The sequence below is a fragment of the Protopterus annectens genome, chromosome 7.part0 (genome assembly GCF_019279795.1).
Source record: "Protopterus annectens isolate FY-2018-M chromosome 7.part0, PAN1.0, whole genome shotgun sequence".
NCBI classification, from domain to species: Eukaryota; Metazoa; Chordata; order Ceratodontiformes; family Protopteridae; genus Protopterus; species Protopterus annectens.
The window spans coordinates 1,401,970,898-1,401,988,202 of NC_056739.1; the positions used below are offsets into that span (position 1 = coordinate 1,401,970,898).

The 17,305-nt window shown below is 35.9% G+C and overlaps 1 protein-coding gene across 1 annotated transcript in view; it reads right to left on the reverse strand.

Moving 5' to 3' along the window:
* Positions 1-17,305, reverse strand: part of DOCK3 (dedicator of cytokinesis 3) — a 4,843,230-nt gene that overhangs the window by 520,163 nt on the left and 4,305,762 nt on the right. Inside the window, exon 27 of the mRNA XM_044077993.1 lies at positions 9,670-9,768. Within this exon, the coding sequence (XP_043933928.1) occupies positions 9,670-9,768 (99 nt within the window). The remainder of the gene's footprint in view (positions 1-9,669; positions 9,769-17,305) is intronic.

The window sequence follows — 17,305 nt, forward strand, 5'->3', positions numbered from 1 at the left end:
CCCCCCCCCAGTTAAGGATTCAGTCCCTCCTTGGGACCTTACCCTAGTTCTGCAGGCATTGATTGCTCCCCCATTCGAACCAGCAGCGTCAGTAGATTTGAAATTCTTGTCCTGGAAGACAGCTTTCCTAGTGTCCATTACTTCAGCCAGAAGGGTTTCTGAGATCCAAGCTTTGTCTGTTGTGCCCCCTTACTTGATCTTTCATAAAGACAGGGTTTTTTCTTTCTTACCGAAAGTTGCCGCTGAATCAAATATTAACCAGATGATTAATCTGCCTGTTTTCTTTCCAAATTTTCAGAACAAGGGTGAATATAAGCTGCATTTGCTAGATGTTCATAGACAGCTTTGTTTCTATTTACATAGGACTAAACAATTTTGTAAGTCTGACCAGTTATTCATGTCCTTTTCTAGACCTTTTTTTGGGCAAAGCCATTTCCAAGGTCTCCTTAGCTAGATGGATTACACAATGTATACTGTAAGTCTATAAGGATAAAGGTCTGTCTCCATCTGGTCCTGTTAAACCTCATTCTACCAGATCTATGGCAACTTCTGCTGATTTTTGGTCTAAGGTTTCACTGGATGATATCTGCGCAGCAGTGACCTGGGCAAGGTTACATACATTTATTTCTCATTATAACTTGGATTTGATCTCTAGAGGGAGAGCATCCTTTTGCTCTGTGGTGCTCAGGAATATCCTCCCATGAGGGCCTCCCAGGAGTTTTTTTAGCTGGGGACTCTGTCCCACAGGTTGCAGATAAATGAAGTTAACTACTCCAGATAAAGAAGTTATGTACTCACCATAACGTTCCATCTGAGTAATTATACTTAATTTTCTGCAACCGTCCCACCTTCTTCCCCTAAACCTGCTCTAGGTTAGTGCTGTTATTGAGTTGCTGATAGTTTGAATAGTGGCAAACTCGATTTGAGGGAAGGTAGGAGATGTGAGGGATTATGGGTAAGGGGAGGAGCTTGAAGCTTGGAGCAGATGCTTGAAAAATGTTTCTGGCTTGGATCCCAATAGAGTTTTCAGCACTAATAATACTGACGGATCTGTAATGATCCAGATTACTTTAATACATAGCTAATGAATATTAATTCACCATTAATATTTTTAATGAAGAGGGCGGTTTGTACTTTGTGCTTGAAGAGTCTTAGTAGTCATTTTCTTTCTCAAAACAATGTGTGCGAATTTATTTATTCAGCAGTATCAATTTTAGATACTGTCTTCTGAAATCATTTTAAAATAGCACATGCTACTTTTATATTACCATATAATGCAAAGAAACACCTTGCAGCTCCTTTTCACTATTTCATCCATCAGGTATGTAAGAATATATTTAGTAGTACAGTGTCACATGCTGGCTTTCACAGACTTTTTACAATGTATGCTTCATCTTTTTTTCAACAGTAGTGTTAGATGCTGGCTTCTGTAGATATTTAGAAAATGCTGTATCTTGCTTCTTGGTACAGTTGCACTCCAACAACAGTATCATGCATGCAATGTGTGCCCTTTTTTTCTTTTTGAATTGTGCATATTACTGGTAAACTGCTATAAAGTGTAGTAAAGCAGAATGTCACAACTCCCGTCAGAAAAATTCTAGAATGTGAAATGTCAACTTCTGCAATTAATTTAAAACAGTGTACATTACTTCTCCATTGCTATACAGTACAATTAAAATGTCAAAGCCCTAGTCAGGCTCCAACACATTAGGCATCTCAGAATAGGGAATATCAGTACACAGTAGTGCTATTTTGATAACAATGTATATTATGTCTTTCTATTCAACAATACCACGTGGCTTTTTCCTCATGGTAACATGCAATGCACGGATAAAAGAAACCTTACTTGTGCATTTTTCATTGACCTGACGAAAGCTTTCGATATGATGGGCCACTCAACAACACTTTCCCAACTCCTAGACACTGGCAACAGCACTGAGGCCATACAGTTCAAAGCTGTCCTGGCAAATACATCCTTTACTATAAGTTCATCTCCTCTTGGTCTATATTCACTCAGATGTACCACAGGAATCAGTACATGTCCCAATACTCTTTTCTATTTTTATAAATAAGTTACCTCTTAACCAAACCCACTTTCAACTCCTCTTACATGCCAGTGACATTGTTATCTACAGATCTGTCCAGCACTACAGTTAATCTAAATCCAATGACAAACTGACCTTCTGGAACTAAACCACTGACTCACCTTCAAAAACCTTCACTTAAAACCCCCAAAAAGCAAGGTTATGCTCTTTACAAAGTTCCCAGCTCTCACAATGTTTCTGTCCAGCATGACAACCTTATTCATGCCACCACTTTATTCAAATAACTAGGCATCTGGCTCGACCAAACTTTTAACTTTCAGGAGCATATTAAAAAAGTCAACATAAAATCAACTACCTTCTTTTTTGGGCTCAGGAAATATCTCAGTTCCTTTTATCACTAGCTAGTGCAGCCTTTGGGAAAGGTGTCCTGCTCACACAACTTGAGTATGGCATATCTTGCTTGACATCTCTTCAAACAAAAATGCAGTAGCACTGCAGACCTTACCAAAGAAAATATGCCACTTCATTAATTCCTTTTGCCTTGAACACTGTTACCATACTTTATCTAGGACAAAATGGCTCCCATTTCAAGCGAGATCTATCTTACTTCTGGGATCCCAACTCTAAAATGACTCTACCAAGATGCCCTTCTTGACTTGCAGTGAAACATAACACTAACACCCCATCCAATGCCTCAGAAGTCAGAGTACAGAAGGGCCAACTCTCCTATCTACTAAACTACATAGCTCGGATTCTAGTTTCTCTGTACTTGCTCCAAAACTGTGCAAGCCCTTCCTCGCTTTCTCACAAAATATACTAACTACACTAATTTCAGGTACCAACTCAAACAGTGTCCGCTTCACCAATACAAATGCAAATGTCAGCACACATGACATATCACTTATTATACAATGAATAGCCATTAACATTCCAAAACGACCATGCTGATTGGTCAGCCCAACCAGCACAACCACTGTAAATCAAGCATATACCAATAGAAAAAAGTCTGGTCACCCAAACTTTCTTCTATTAATATATGTTACAGGAACACTATTTTTTTTATTCTTAAAAAAAAAAAAAAAAAAGAAAAATAAACTTTTAAAAGCAGAGATTTCAAAAGATTGATACAGATGGGACACAGAAAAATAAAAGTATAATCAGGTATGTTAAGCAAAACTAGGGAAACATACCAGATTATCCTTTTATTTTCCTTGTACTGTCTCTCCTGTATTTTGAAAGTCTCCCATGTCTTTCTTTTTTGAATTAAAAACAAAACAAACAAACAAAAACAGCAACGGTGATATTCCTTTCTCTGTTGCTTCCTTTACACAGCACTGATGTACTGTGTAAGTATGGGAATAAAAGTCCTATATGCATGAGAAGTACATCAAGAAAGACCCAGGATACCAGGGAAACATGCAGAAGAGCAGCACGGCACCATTATACAAGGACATTATTTAAGAAAAGTAAGTAACTTTTTTCTTAAATAATATCATTGCATAATAGCAGTGACCTATGGCTGGGTGTGGGTAAAACACTACTCTGCATTAGGTTAATTTCCTGGCATGTCACCCCATTTACATCACCACTATGTTGGTTATCACCATGTGTCTTCCTTCTGTAAACATGTATATAGCTTCTCTATTTCCTTGCTCACTGTCCTCTTGCAACATTTCCCTTTCTCAGTCCCACTGCCTCCTTTGACTATGCATTGTCACCATTAGTTATGTCTTGCTTTGCCCTCTAAACAGCTGCATTACCCCCTACAACTTCTAAAACTAACCCTGCTTCTCATTCGTTTCTTGCTACTCCAATCCCACTTCTCTGCTTGTAAACTGTACACCTCAACATGATGTAACATTTGTACACAGTATCTCTCCTTTTTTGTGACCAATTTTTATTACCTTTGTGTTGCATTTTTGACTGCACTTGTTACGTTTTTGTTCTTAAATTCTAAATATAACCAAGGCTTAGCCTGCAAATTATCATGGTGTGATCAATGCTCTACTCCAGTAACAAAAAATTGCATAAAATAAATGATTAAATAAAGTAAAATGTCACATCAACACTTAGAACAGTATGTTTCCTCATATGATATGCTTTACTATGTACTGCATGACACACTGCTGATTTTGTTGATTTTGCTGTGTATTGACAAAAATGATATCACTGAAGATCACCTCATTCCTTACACTCTGTTGTTCCTGTCTACATCAGAAATTTCTGTTGTGCAAATCAGTGCAAACTAAGAATAAGGTAAACATTAGAACACACTTTTATATTTGCACAGTAATTCAGTGCTGTGAAATTTCATAATAGTGCTTAATGCCTTTTTACACTCATTATAAAATGCAAAGCAAAATGTCACAATGCCAAATATTGCTTTCAATAATTATTTTACAATACTATATATTACGTCTTTGTTACTATAAAATGCAATACAAAATGTTAGTTTTAGTCTGAACCCCTGCCCCATTTATGCATCTCATACAATGACATGACAGATCACAATAAATAGTGCTATGTTGCAAAAAATGTATATTATTTATTTATTGATGTACAGTATTTAAGGTTGGTCTTCAAAGACATTTTAAAATGCTGTTATCTTGCTTAATCTCACAACTGCACTCTAATAACACTGTGATGCTAATAATGTTGATCCCATGATTTTTTTCAAAGTGTATGATACTTTTCCAGGTAACCGTAAGATAATGCAAGGATGACAATAGTGAAGACTGCGAGTATGAAAAATATTGTGTGTAAATGACTAGATAAGCGAATAATATAAATGCAATACTGCATATGTACCGTTGAATGTCAAGCAAAAAGTGTGCACCTACAAGCATGACTATTGCAGCCTATAAATAGGAAGTACATGTGGAAGATGGACAAGTAAGACTATAAATGAGACTGATAAGTCATAGACCGTCTACAAGGACCTTTGCAAATGAAACCCTGAGAGCAGTAGAGCAGAATATGTGAAGTGGAGGAGTTACAGGAAAACATCAAAATAAGGAAAACTGAAATATGTCAATAACAGTTCTTTTCAAGGCAGGTACATTGATGCACCTCCTAAGGTCACATTTAATATTTGGCATATAAATCAAGGTATAACAACTGTAAATGACATACCTGTTGCAATGATTTTAATAATTTATTTACTATGAACTGATGTGTTCACAGACATCATGACTGGAGGAATTTCAATTAAAACTAGTGTGTATTTATGACCCCTTCTATTATCAGATAAAATAACTTAACTGAATACCTTATTAATGCTACATTTACTTAGCAGATTACAAAATGCAGTGTTATCAGACTGCAGACTGCTAAGAGCTGACCTGTGACTGGCATGCAAGGCATCCTCCAACCCATTAGTGATGTATTTACTGCACATCAGCAAGTCAAATGGTATCACAAATACTCTGCCTAGGGCTCTAAACCCCTTCTGCAATGTTAACAGAATGGTTTGGACAGACTCTCACAGAGGATACTGTTACTCTGGGAACACACTCCACGTCCATATAAAAGTTGTCCATATTCAAGAGCAGCTTCGATCTATGAATAGGAAACAGAAACCTTACCGCAGGATTGCCCCCTGCACTACTAATGGTCACAGCCACCTCCTAAATGCTTTATCCCATCCATGGGTCCTCTCAAACTATCTATAGTACCATTACAGCTACTCTCACTAGGGTTAATATATAATTATGGACCTTGTATTTCGTGTCTGCGAACACTTTAACTATTAAGCTAATCCCTCCCCCAAATATTACAAAATAATCTATGTACTACTTCAAACTACGTTAATGCCCAGATAGTGACCAAGGATTAGAATCAAACCTTGCACCTTGTGTCTCTGAGGTGAAGACTTTAGCCATTACACCAACTCTAGTCTCCTGAGAAAAACTGAACAGTTCAGAGATATGCATCCCATTATGCTACACTGCTGGGCCATCAATCTATCTACCTGGTGTGGAAGTAGAACCCATAGCCTTCTATACCAAAGGCAAGTATGCTACTTGTTGCACCACTACCACTACTATCCCAGCATTGGCCATAGCTGAGAATTAAACTCTGTGCCTTGTGTCACTGTCGTAACCACCTTAACCATTATACCAACCCCATTCCATATATATGATGTACGTTACAGGGGAGTTACTGATATAGGTATGGGATAATACAGGCTATATTAAGAGCATACTCCTCCAAGTCTAATATGGACTGTTTACTATACATCCTGAACAGCACATTGGTTATGCCTGCAGCTGTGAGTGTATGATGAGAACTGTGGAGTGTTGGAGGACATCACATAGCTGTCTGTGCTCCAGTTCAGTATACTTCTTTACAATACAGTAGTATATCCATACCTGTCATGGATGATAGAGATGCAGTAACCAGGATGTTATTGGTTTAAGATATAGTTGTCTAGAAATTCACCTCAAGAGCAAAGTATGAGAGGTGCATTTTGACAGACATACTGAAAACACATAACATGTTTCAGGTCATGATCAGAAAAACTCAATCCTAATTCTTTGCAGTGCATGGTGCTTTAGTTGCTATGATGTATGACAAAAGTCAGAGAAAAATAAGTGCTATAGTGGTAAGTGTTTTACAGCTTTGAGAGTTATAACACTTACCACTGCTACAAACAGAGTGGCCACCAAAGAAGCGAGGCAGGAAGCGGTCAAAATAACTCTACATTTAGAAGGGGGTTTTTTTTGTGAAGAAAAGGAAGAAAAGGCTAGCAAAAGAGTTTGACAGCTGAATTTCCCACTGATTTTCTGCAATGTATGCAAACACTGTCAATATCCTGCTGTGAGACAATAGCTTAATATTAGTGAGGGGTGCTTAACAAAAGTTTGTTAGCATCAGAAAGGTGCTTAACATACCTGCCTTTTAGCCAGCTTTAGAGTGTAAGTATGTAGTTACATGCACTACAAATTTGTTGTGTTTAAGACAAGGATGTCAAAAATTTCATCTCAAGAATGGAGCAAGATTAATTTTACAGGTGACTTTTAATATCCATGTCAAGAGTACACAGCAACTGACTTACAATGAGATAGAACCAGTAACAATTCTTTGTACTACATAGAGATTAAACAACTCCAATGTACTAAGGCAAAGTTGTTTATACCTTTCAAAGGTGTAAAACACTAGCTGCATACAAACAGTGGCCAAAAGTATACTGTTTCTGAACAAATTACTTAAAAGCTGTTAGACTCTTCATGCTGGCACACTTTTGTGTGGCATTTGAATTGTGATGTGTATCACCAAAATAAACACCAAGATGAATTTCAGTTTTAACTGGTAGTTGTGTTTCAGCATTGTGGGAATACATTATGGCAAAAAACATGTTTTTTCACAAGCAAGAAACAAAATCATTGTCATTGTAAAATCACTATCCTACTCATACACAGTTCCACTATCCTCAACCCATTTGAAGACAGTGTTACCTTAACCACTTTGTACAAGCCATCAAACTAGGAGGTCACTTCAACAAAACTGCTTGATACCATCTTTGATAATCAGTTAGTGTTTGAAAAAAACACAGATAATGTTGTGTCCAAACCAACCAACAGTTTGGCAATATGTACACAGCAGTCATTTCTCTCTCAAGATATTCTGTTATCTATTGCTAATATGTACTTAATCCCATCACTTCCATATTCTGCTGATCTTCTAACTAACCTACAGCCTTTACTATACTACCAGCTCAAGCTAGCTTACAACATGGAAATATAGAGTTACCTCATGACATTCACTGTGGAACCCGCTACTGCTTAGTCCTTCATAGCTTCACGTGATTGAAATTTAACCTATAGGTGTCCCATCAGGTTTGATATTTGCCAGTAATCTCTTGTGGCGAAAATGTGGACTGGTTTATGTCTCTTTCTCTGACTGATATAAGAGTGAAGTTACTTGCCTGAAACAACTTTTGTTGACAACAAAGTTTTCTATTTTCTCAGTGTTATGTGACTTTTTAAGAAGGTATCCATATATCTGTGGGTGGGGGGTGTCCCCTCACTTTGAAAGTACAGGAGGGCTTGCCTCCCTTTAAACAAGCTTAATTCTGAGGTTTGTCAAAAGTCGCCTCACCATTTTTTTTCTTTTATCTACCATCACTCAGGGTAAGAGTTGTCAGCTGGTCGACATGAATCCAGTCACACTCCAAAGTGCCCTACTTTTTTTTTAATTCTGCTGAAGTCCAATACACAGCATTTCAAGAGTCTACTTGTCAGTAAGTAAAAAGAAAAACAAAAAAACAAAACAAAAAAAAAAAAAAACAAGCAAGGATTACAAATGTAGAGAAAATCTCTTGAACAAACAACTTCAGGTACTGTTTAATAGCTTGTATCGTATGACTTAACACTTTACACTTGTTTCAATTCTGCATTCCAGAAACCCTTACTAAGTATTAACTTACATATATATGCAGATCTAATTTGAATGATAGAAAAATTAAATGAAATTCACAATACTGAGACGACTTGGCAAAATTCCATAAAATCGAAAACTTACAAGAACGAATTGCAAAAAAATGAATACAGCTCCCCAGATACCTCTGATCAATTTTTAAAGTGATTCTCTAATAACAAATACACAGAAAACTTCAGAGAAGCTACATTTTTAAATAAATCACCCTACATGGCAATCACAAACTCCCACTACTGACTAAAACTACAATACCACAAAACTTTAAAGAAACATTGCTGTAATAAAATACACTCTGTTCTATTCCTGTACTACATCTTTCTATAAAAACATACATGGCAAACCAGTGTGCACTAAACTACACATGCCTTAATAAATTAACAAGGGAAATAAAAGTCTCATATTACATAAAACACTGCAATTGCTTTTTAACATCATTTTTGCAGTGGGGCAAGCCCCCCTGCACCCTCCATGTTGGGGGATCTACCCCCCCCCACATATTAAATATACCAACTCTGAGATCACACTACCTTGGGGAAAAGGGCATGTTTACATCTACTTTAATAGTGCTTTGACTGACCACACTCAAAAACTGCTGTTTGGGTTTCAGCGATTCTGTCTTGCAAGTTTTCGATTGTATGGAATTTTCGCAAACTCATCTCTGTAATGTGAATTTCATTTAAATTAGCTTTTACTCATTCAAAGTAGACCCATATATATATATATATATATATATATATATATATATATATATATATACATGTATATACATATATATATATATATAGATATATATATATATATATATATATATATATAGATGTGTGTGTATATATAGATATAGATAGATATAGATATATACATATATATTATTCATGCTTAAATGTCCTAGTAATGTTTTTTTTATTTAACTAAAATATTAAATTACAAAAAGATGCAGATGATAAGTAACTACATCCTTCCAATGTCAGAAAGGATTAATTTTATCAGAAGAATAAAACCAATTTTTGTTAAAGGTTTGTTGTTATCACTGGTGAGGGCTTACAAATTAACAGCTGCCTCAAATCATTTCTGGTCACTCATCTTAGGAACAAGCATAACTCACAGCAGCAAAATTGCATCAAAATGTTTTTTTTTCTTATAAATTATAGTGTCTTATCCAGTTCGAAGACATTCTTTAATAGTTTACCTTCAGTTCGTCCTTGCTCTGGAAATTGTCCAGTAGATGTTGGTAATGAGTATCTGTCATCTGGCGAAGTAAAGACAGGAGGCAAGACACGTATTCTCCCTACCAATAAAAGGAAGATAAATGTTAGAATATATACTTAGGTGACAAAGACACATTCAAGCACTCACACAAACATGTAACAAGAGGAAAGGTAGACATGATTTCATGCATGAAATGATCAACATACAAGAATAAAAATGCAGACCAAGTCATCTGGGAATACTTTCAAAAAAATGCTATACTGAAACACTATTGCTACTGCATTTTATACATGCTCCATTTATTAGGCTTCTGCATCCTTTTACTGAATACAAGCAATTTATCCAGGAAAGTTCTTCTAGCTACATGGTACTTTGTACTTGGCATCATGACCTTTTGCGGTGACATTTCTCAAGCTAAAGAAAAAAACTATGATGTCATGAGTTAAGAACTACAACATCATTTTAGAGAGAAACATTGAATACAGTGAAGCTTCAGGTATATCACTTTACTGGCAACTGATAACGAAAACTAGCATTGATACTACTCTCCTACGCACGTACTAGTTTATGAAGGTTCTTCAGGACATTGCCACCTTTTTAGAACTGTTTAATAAGTATACACTGCATTGGCCATTGCATTTAACCCTTGTAGTTATATAATCAGCCACTACCTATACCGTCCCAGACCTACCCAGGTTCTACTTCCAGCACTGGTCTTTCTGACGGTGTCTCCACACTGCTGGGAGACATGTTCCCTCATAAGAAACAACTGGAATTTATCCATAGATACTTGTCATTTTCCACATAGCACCTAGCTTAAAAAATACAATACTGGCACAGTGGCTTTTTTTTCTTTTAGTATTATTCACACACAGCAGAAAATCATAGTGCAATGCTAAGCGACAAAGCAGATACAGTTTTCTCATAATTTCACCAGCTCCCACATATGTATTGTATGACAATAAGCAAATCATTCCATTGTGTCCTTAATTCTGTTCTTAAAAATTGTCCTCTGATCTCAGAGGGCTTACCTAAGTTAATACAATTAAAATAAATAATTGAATAATATGTCTTCCCAATACAGCCCCAAGACATCCAAAGGCTCTTGAAAAGGCAAAGCACAAGCATAAATGTGTTAATTTCCCATATGCTGTATTTTGTTGCCCTTGAGTAATTTATGAAGGAACCTTTAAGTTAATACTTTCTTAAGGTTCCTTTGAGGTTATTTACTTATTTGCTCTTTATGTATGTATTTTGTATTTATTCCCTACATTTCCACGGTTCTTTATGAGCTGCAGTTAACTTCTATAATAGCTGATGGTACTTCTAATCACCTTTTATGTACAGCTCCCTCTGTAAGGCTGCACGTGCATCCCATGAAATGGATGCATGATTTCTATCCCACCTCTGTAAGGGTGCAGGTGCATCTCAAGAAATGAATGCATGATTTATATCCCATCTCTGTAAGGGTGCATGTGCATCCCATGAAATGAATGCATGATTTCTATGCCACCTCTGTAAGTGTGCACGTGTATCCCAAGAAATGAATGCATGAGTTCTAGCCCATCTCTGTAAGGGTGCACGTGCATCCCATGAAATGAATGCATGTTTTCTATCCCACCTCTGTAAGGGTGCAGGTGCATCCCATGAAATTAATGCATGATTTCTATGCCACCTCTGTAAGAGTGCACGTGCATCCCAAGAAATGAATGCATGATTTCTATCCCATTTTTGTAAGGGTGCAAGTGCATCCCATGAAATGAATGCATGGTTTCTATTCCACGTCTTTAAGGGTGCACATGCATCCCATGAAATGAATGCATGATTTCTATCCCACCTCTGTAAGAGTGCACGTGCATCCCAAGAAATGAATGCATGATTTTTATCCCATCTCTGCAAGGGTGCAAGTGCATCCCATGAAATGAATGCATGGTTTCTATCCCACCTCTTTAAGGGTGCACATGCATCCCATGAAATTAATGTATGATTTCTATCCCACTTCTCTAAGGGTGCATGTACATCCCATGAAATGGATGCATGATTTCTATCCCACTGAAAAAATCAGTACAGAAGAAGAAGAATTTAACATTAATACCACAGATTTGGAAATGCAGCTGTCAAGAGCAGGAAACTGATTAAGCCAGATTTCTAGTCATTTCTCAAACATAGGGCTCGCTAGCAAAATCAGTGGTACAACAAAGATATTTGGAATTGTACGCTACCTGTGAGGGTGTTGCTCTCCAGCACTAAAGGATTACCTAGAAATTACTCCCATGTTGCTGCCACGTGCTTGTCCATTCCCATGGAGAAATGCATAGCTTTTATTTTGCAGAGATGTGACAATCTTTACAATTATATGAAAACATGCTAGGAAAACAGTGCATTAGTGAAACATTCTAGTCGTGTGTCTGGTAAATGGGCAATCTGTGTTTTTCTTTCAGTAGTATGGAGACTCTCTAGCAGTGTTACTCTACCCACTAATTATCAGTTAACTATGGAAATTCTCTAGCAGTATTACTTGTCGCAAAAAGCATCAGTAACTAGCTTATGTGAGTTTTGATAATGACTATAGTATTTTGTGATATTTTACAAATACACAGTAGCAATTAACAATACAAATGCATGATGTTGCAGTGCTTTATTAGAAGCAGAAAAAAATACACTGCCATAGAGAGTACGGTTGTATGAGTATAAGTACTAACCATAACAACAGATGTTTGACATCATCTCTGTTACTGTAGTTCTTACTCAATGGTTTATTTGCACAGGACAAGGCGTGTAATCTACCTCTAATGACTGTAGAGATGTATCTGATGGAAATATTACTACCAGTGTTATATCTGATGGAGTGTGTTTTATATATATATATATATATATATATATATATATATATATATATGTAGGAGCAGTACGAAATATCGAACGGCCAAAATCCTGATGCTGAAAACAACTAGACCAGATGACCGAAACCCCGCATTACCAAAAGACCAGAAGCGCGAAATGCAAAATCCCAATGTTAAGGGATTCTGCGTTAGCGCCGCTGGTGTTGCGGTTCAGGTAAGTATGTGTGTGTAAGTGTGTTTGTCAGGGGTGTAGTGTGTGTAAGTATGTGTTGTGACTGTGGTGTGTGTGTGAGGGACTGTAATGTGTGGGTGTGAGTTTGCCTTGTGTGTCTGTTTGTGCGATCTCAGAGTTAGAATAATAAAGTAGGGGGGTGTGGGGGTGCAGGATGTCTAGTGTAGAATGCATTGTTTGGTTGTGGGGGAAAGGTGTGTGTATGCTGTGTTTTGTAACATTCACGATTTTGTATTTCGCGGTTTTAAATATTCGGTATTGTGGGGTTTCGGGCATGTGGTCACGGTGTTTTAAACGTCGGGATTTTGGCCGTTCGGTATTTAGTAGTGATCCCATGTGTGTGTGTGTGTGTATATATATATATATATATATATATATATATATATATATATATATATATATATATATATGACTTTACTTGCTTAGTGTGTTACAAAATGGGGAAGCAATCACTCAGTCATTCAGCAGAGATTCTGGATATAACTAGATGTGCATTTGGTAAGTAAATATGATGCAGAACCTGATTGAATGCGTACATTTATCCACAAATATGGTGTCACCATGGGTACCTCCATATCGCACTGAACTCAATCTAACACATTGGGGGATGCACTGCAAATATCTTTGGAGGACTCCCAATTCCACAGTCACTGTCATTTATATTAATGCAGCTCTGTAATTCAATGCGTATTACAAAAAGTGAATGCTGGCAGCAGGGAAGTAGGTGTCAAATAACAAACCTGCTTATTGCAAGGATGGAGCAGGCCCTGAAGTATGTGAAATGAGTATGGTCCAGGAGATTTTTTCGGTATTCTGACAAAGACTAAGACTAAATGACTAAGATTAATAATAATATTAATATTAATTATTATTATAAATAAAAATAATGTATATGTATTTATATTTATTTATATTTATAACATATTTATAATATAATTTATAATATATTTATTTATTTATATTAATGTATACTTATTTATATTTATTTAATTAATGTTAATAATTATGGATATTAATTATTTTTATTATTATTACTAATATTAAGATAATGATTAAGACTAAATGACTAAGGTGACTAAGAATGCCATCCTAGGTCTCCCTGAAAAAGGTAGTAGGATCAAAAGGTTCAAGTATCTAGAAGAAAATCCAGTTATTCATTCAATCAATGCTGACACACTTGCTATGGAAACAAGAGTCCCAATTCACCTCATATGCAAGTCTGAATATCAGAAAATGTGCTATGTTTTCACAAACACCGAAGATGTGACCCACCTGTACTGCAGCACTGTCACATGGGTGACCAGAGGTCAAAGCGCAGAAGAGTATGAAACCTGCATTCGAAAATGCAAAACATTTTCTCTCTAAATGTTTATCTATATATATATATATATATATATATATATATATATATATATATATATATATATATACATACATACATATGTATGTATATTGATACATACCATGAAAGAACAACATTATTTTGCTAACAAAGAGTCAATACGTAACTGCAATATCCATCCTTTACAGCTTCTTGGGATTAATCAGGAATGTTTTTATCATAACTTTTTTCACTCTTCATAACGTTCACATCCCATAGCAATCACACTCAACGCATTCCACCGGTATTCATTAGGTCCAGAGATACTACATTGTCTTTTGGGCACTTCTAAAAAAGAAATTACCATCACCATTCCATTAATAAGAAAGCACACAGGGATTGAAGATACAACTTCTTGAATATTTTCCATACTTTTAGTTTCTTATCTAGAAACCTTCTGCTACAAAAATATGTACCACAAAATAAGTATTTTTGTAGTAGCCACATCCTGGAATAATATTATTTTAAAGACTGCTGGCTGTTCACCTATACTGCAATGAAGATTTCATAAAGGAATATTCCTGAAAGAGTCAAAATGTAAGTGCACCTACATGACAGTCAAAATATCAGCTAGGTGTTGTTCATCATATACGGAAATTAATTTAGTCACTATTTTTTCTCTTCATTACAATAGAACAGCATGCAGTGAAGCAGTTCTTTTTGTCCTACTCTGCAGCTAGCTACAAGGTCAAATGTAATGCTTTGATGGACACTGGAGGAGATAAGTTAGTGAGGCATCCCATAAATGCCATAGCGAAAAAAAAAGCATTATTACGGAGTCTGTGCTGATAGCTTAACTTCTGTCTCTTATATTTACTGACACATAACTCTGAAAAATCTTTTGTCTTTCTTTTTATTGTGTTTTTGCTTAAAAATGTCTATTTTCAGCTTGGTATGCAACATTTTCCACATCAAAAGAGCTGAGCCTGGATCACAAATGTTTGTCATGTAACTAAAAAGAAGCTTTCACTCCCACTCCACCCTCAACACATATTCAACTCTTACTTTACTATTCTCATTCCAGGATTTCTGCTCCTCAAAGATAGGGCAGTCACTGACAGGCAGGGTAAAGTCTGTCTCAATTTTTATCAAGGTTGCTGGGAGACTGACCACCCAAAATACAAAGCACTACAATCTTGCTCATATGTCAGTAAAGTTACAGAAATATGAAAACCTAAAACTTAAATGGTTATGCTCAGGTAACTGATATAACTATAGTAATCTAAGTAACTGAATGTAAGCCCATTAGACACTTACAAAAGAACATGCACTGAGGAGGAAAAACGACAACCACCAACTTGAGGATGAAAGACTATAAATTTAATAAATCACGCAGAACAAAGAAATGAAATAAACACTAAACGCTTAATTATATCACCGCATTTTTCATTCGACCTTGGAACTTCCTCAAGCATGTTACAAACCAGTCCAGACACAGTACCATTTTTATTAAAACCAACATCAATTATCCAGTCAAATTACTCAACCTAAATTCAACTGTTTTACAACTACTTAAAAACATAAAATGCATATAAATTAAAGTATAAGAATGTTAAAAATTTGAAAAAGAGAAGAATTAAAAAGAAATTACAACATATTAAACTCCATTAGTAGGAAATAATAGAAGGGATATAAATAGTTATTTTACTACCATCTAGTGGTCCACTCAGTACATTACAGCCTACAAAAATCAGACTAAAACAACTTAATAAAATCAATCTTTATAAAGATTTTTTAGGCTGTAATGTACAACACGAGTACCCAATTATACTAAGTAAAATTAATATTACTACAAATGATAGTGTTTGACCAGTGCAGTAAGGCTTTTAGGAGTGGCCACAGAGTCACCAAATAGATCTAAGTACTCTCAAAGGTTAAAATATTCTCTAACGGACCAGCCACAATGAAAAGTTTAATTATATTTAATAATACATAATAAAAGAACATGAAAATACTAAAAACATATTTAAAATAATCACAGAGTTTCAATCAAAGGAAATATAAAAATAACACAGATGAACAAATTCACAGATACAGAAAAACAGTCCTTAACTACTCTTACTATATTTTCCCAACTGATCTAAAGAATTACTGTTCCCTGGTCACTTACTAGAGCAATGCAAGATGAAGTAGGTGAGTGGTCTTCTTTCTTTGTCAGGCCCCAAAAACAGACTGCCTGAGACTTCAGTCTCATCTAGTATTAAAACATCATTTTGTCCTGGATTACAGAATGACATCACACAAATCTGGTTATCTGACTTCTGATTCCCATACTACTCCCATTACTAGAAATTGAACCAGAGTCTTGCACATATGTGTTACTATACACATAGACAGAGCTTTGCTAAGAAATGTTATAGCATCTGGAAGCCATAACACCATTTCAACACTTCCACCCTTCCAAGGTAACAATTAGTTCACTGCTATGAACAATACAAGTACTACTAGTCCAATCAGAACTGTAAGATCCAATCTTTATGGCCTACCATAAGGGTAGGTAATTTAATTTCAAACTATTTTTCAAAGTTAGTTGGACTGACATTAACCTCCTCTCTTCCAGTATCCTCTGCTACAGTATAATAATTTCAATGGTTATAATACAGTTTGACATACAAGTGTACTTCTTTTTCTGTCCAGCAGGGCACACTCTTGGTACATTTTTAACACTAGCAGCTTTACAAATACATTTTCAGCACAAGCATCTGAACAAATCAATATGATATACAAATGACATATAATTCTTTACAAAACTCCAACTAGCTGTGCTGGCATATGTTAAACATCCACTGCCCTAGTTCTCCTAGCACAGCTGGCAATACCTCACATCATCACAGGTGTCACTGAGGTTAAAGATCATTGTTAGACCTAAGTATCATCAGCTCTGGAAAAAAAACATTTTACAAAGTTTTTATTTTCTTTATTTAAAGTCTGAAAATATCCGGAGATACAGTAAAGATGCTGACTGGCACTTTCTGCACCACATACAGTTGTGTAACAGGCAAGTCACAAAGCTAAACACCTTGAGTATATCACACAGCTTATCAACAAAGTTTGTTACAGCCCATAGAACATTTATAACACTGTAAATTTTGGGTGAGAAAAGAACAAGCAAGATACTTGGTTTTTGTCAGATTTCTGGTATACAACAATCCTTCTGATT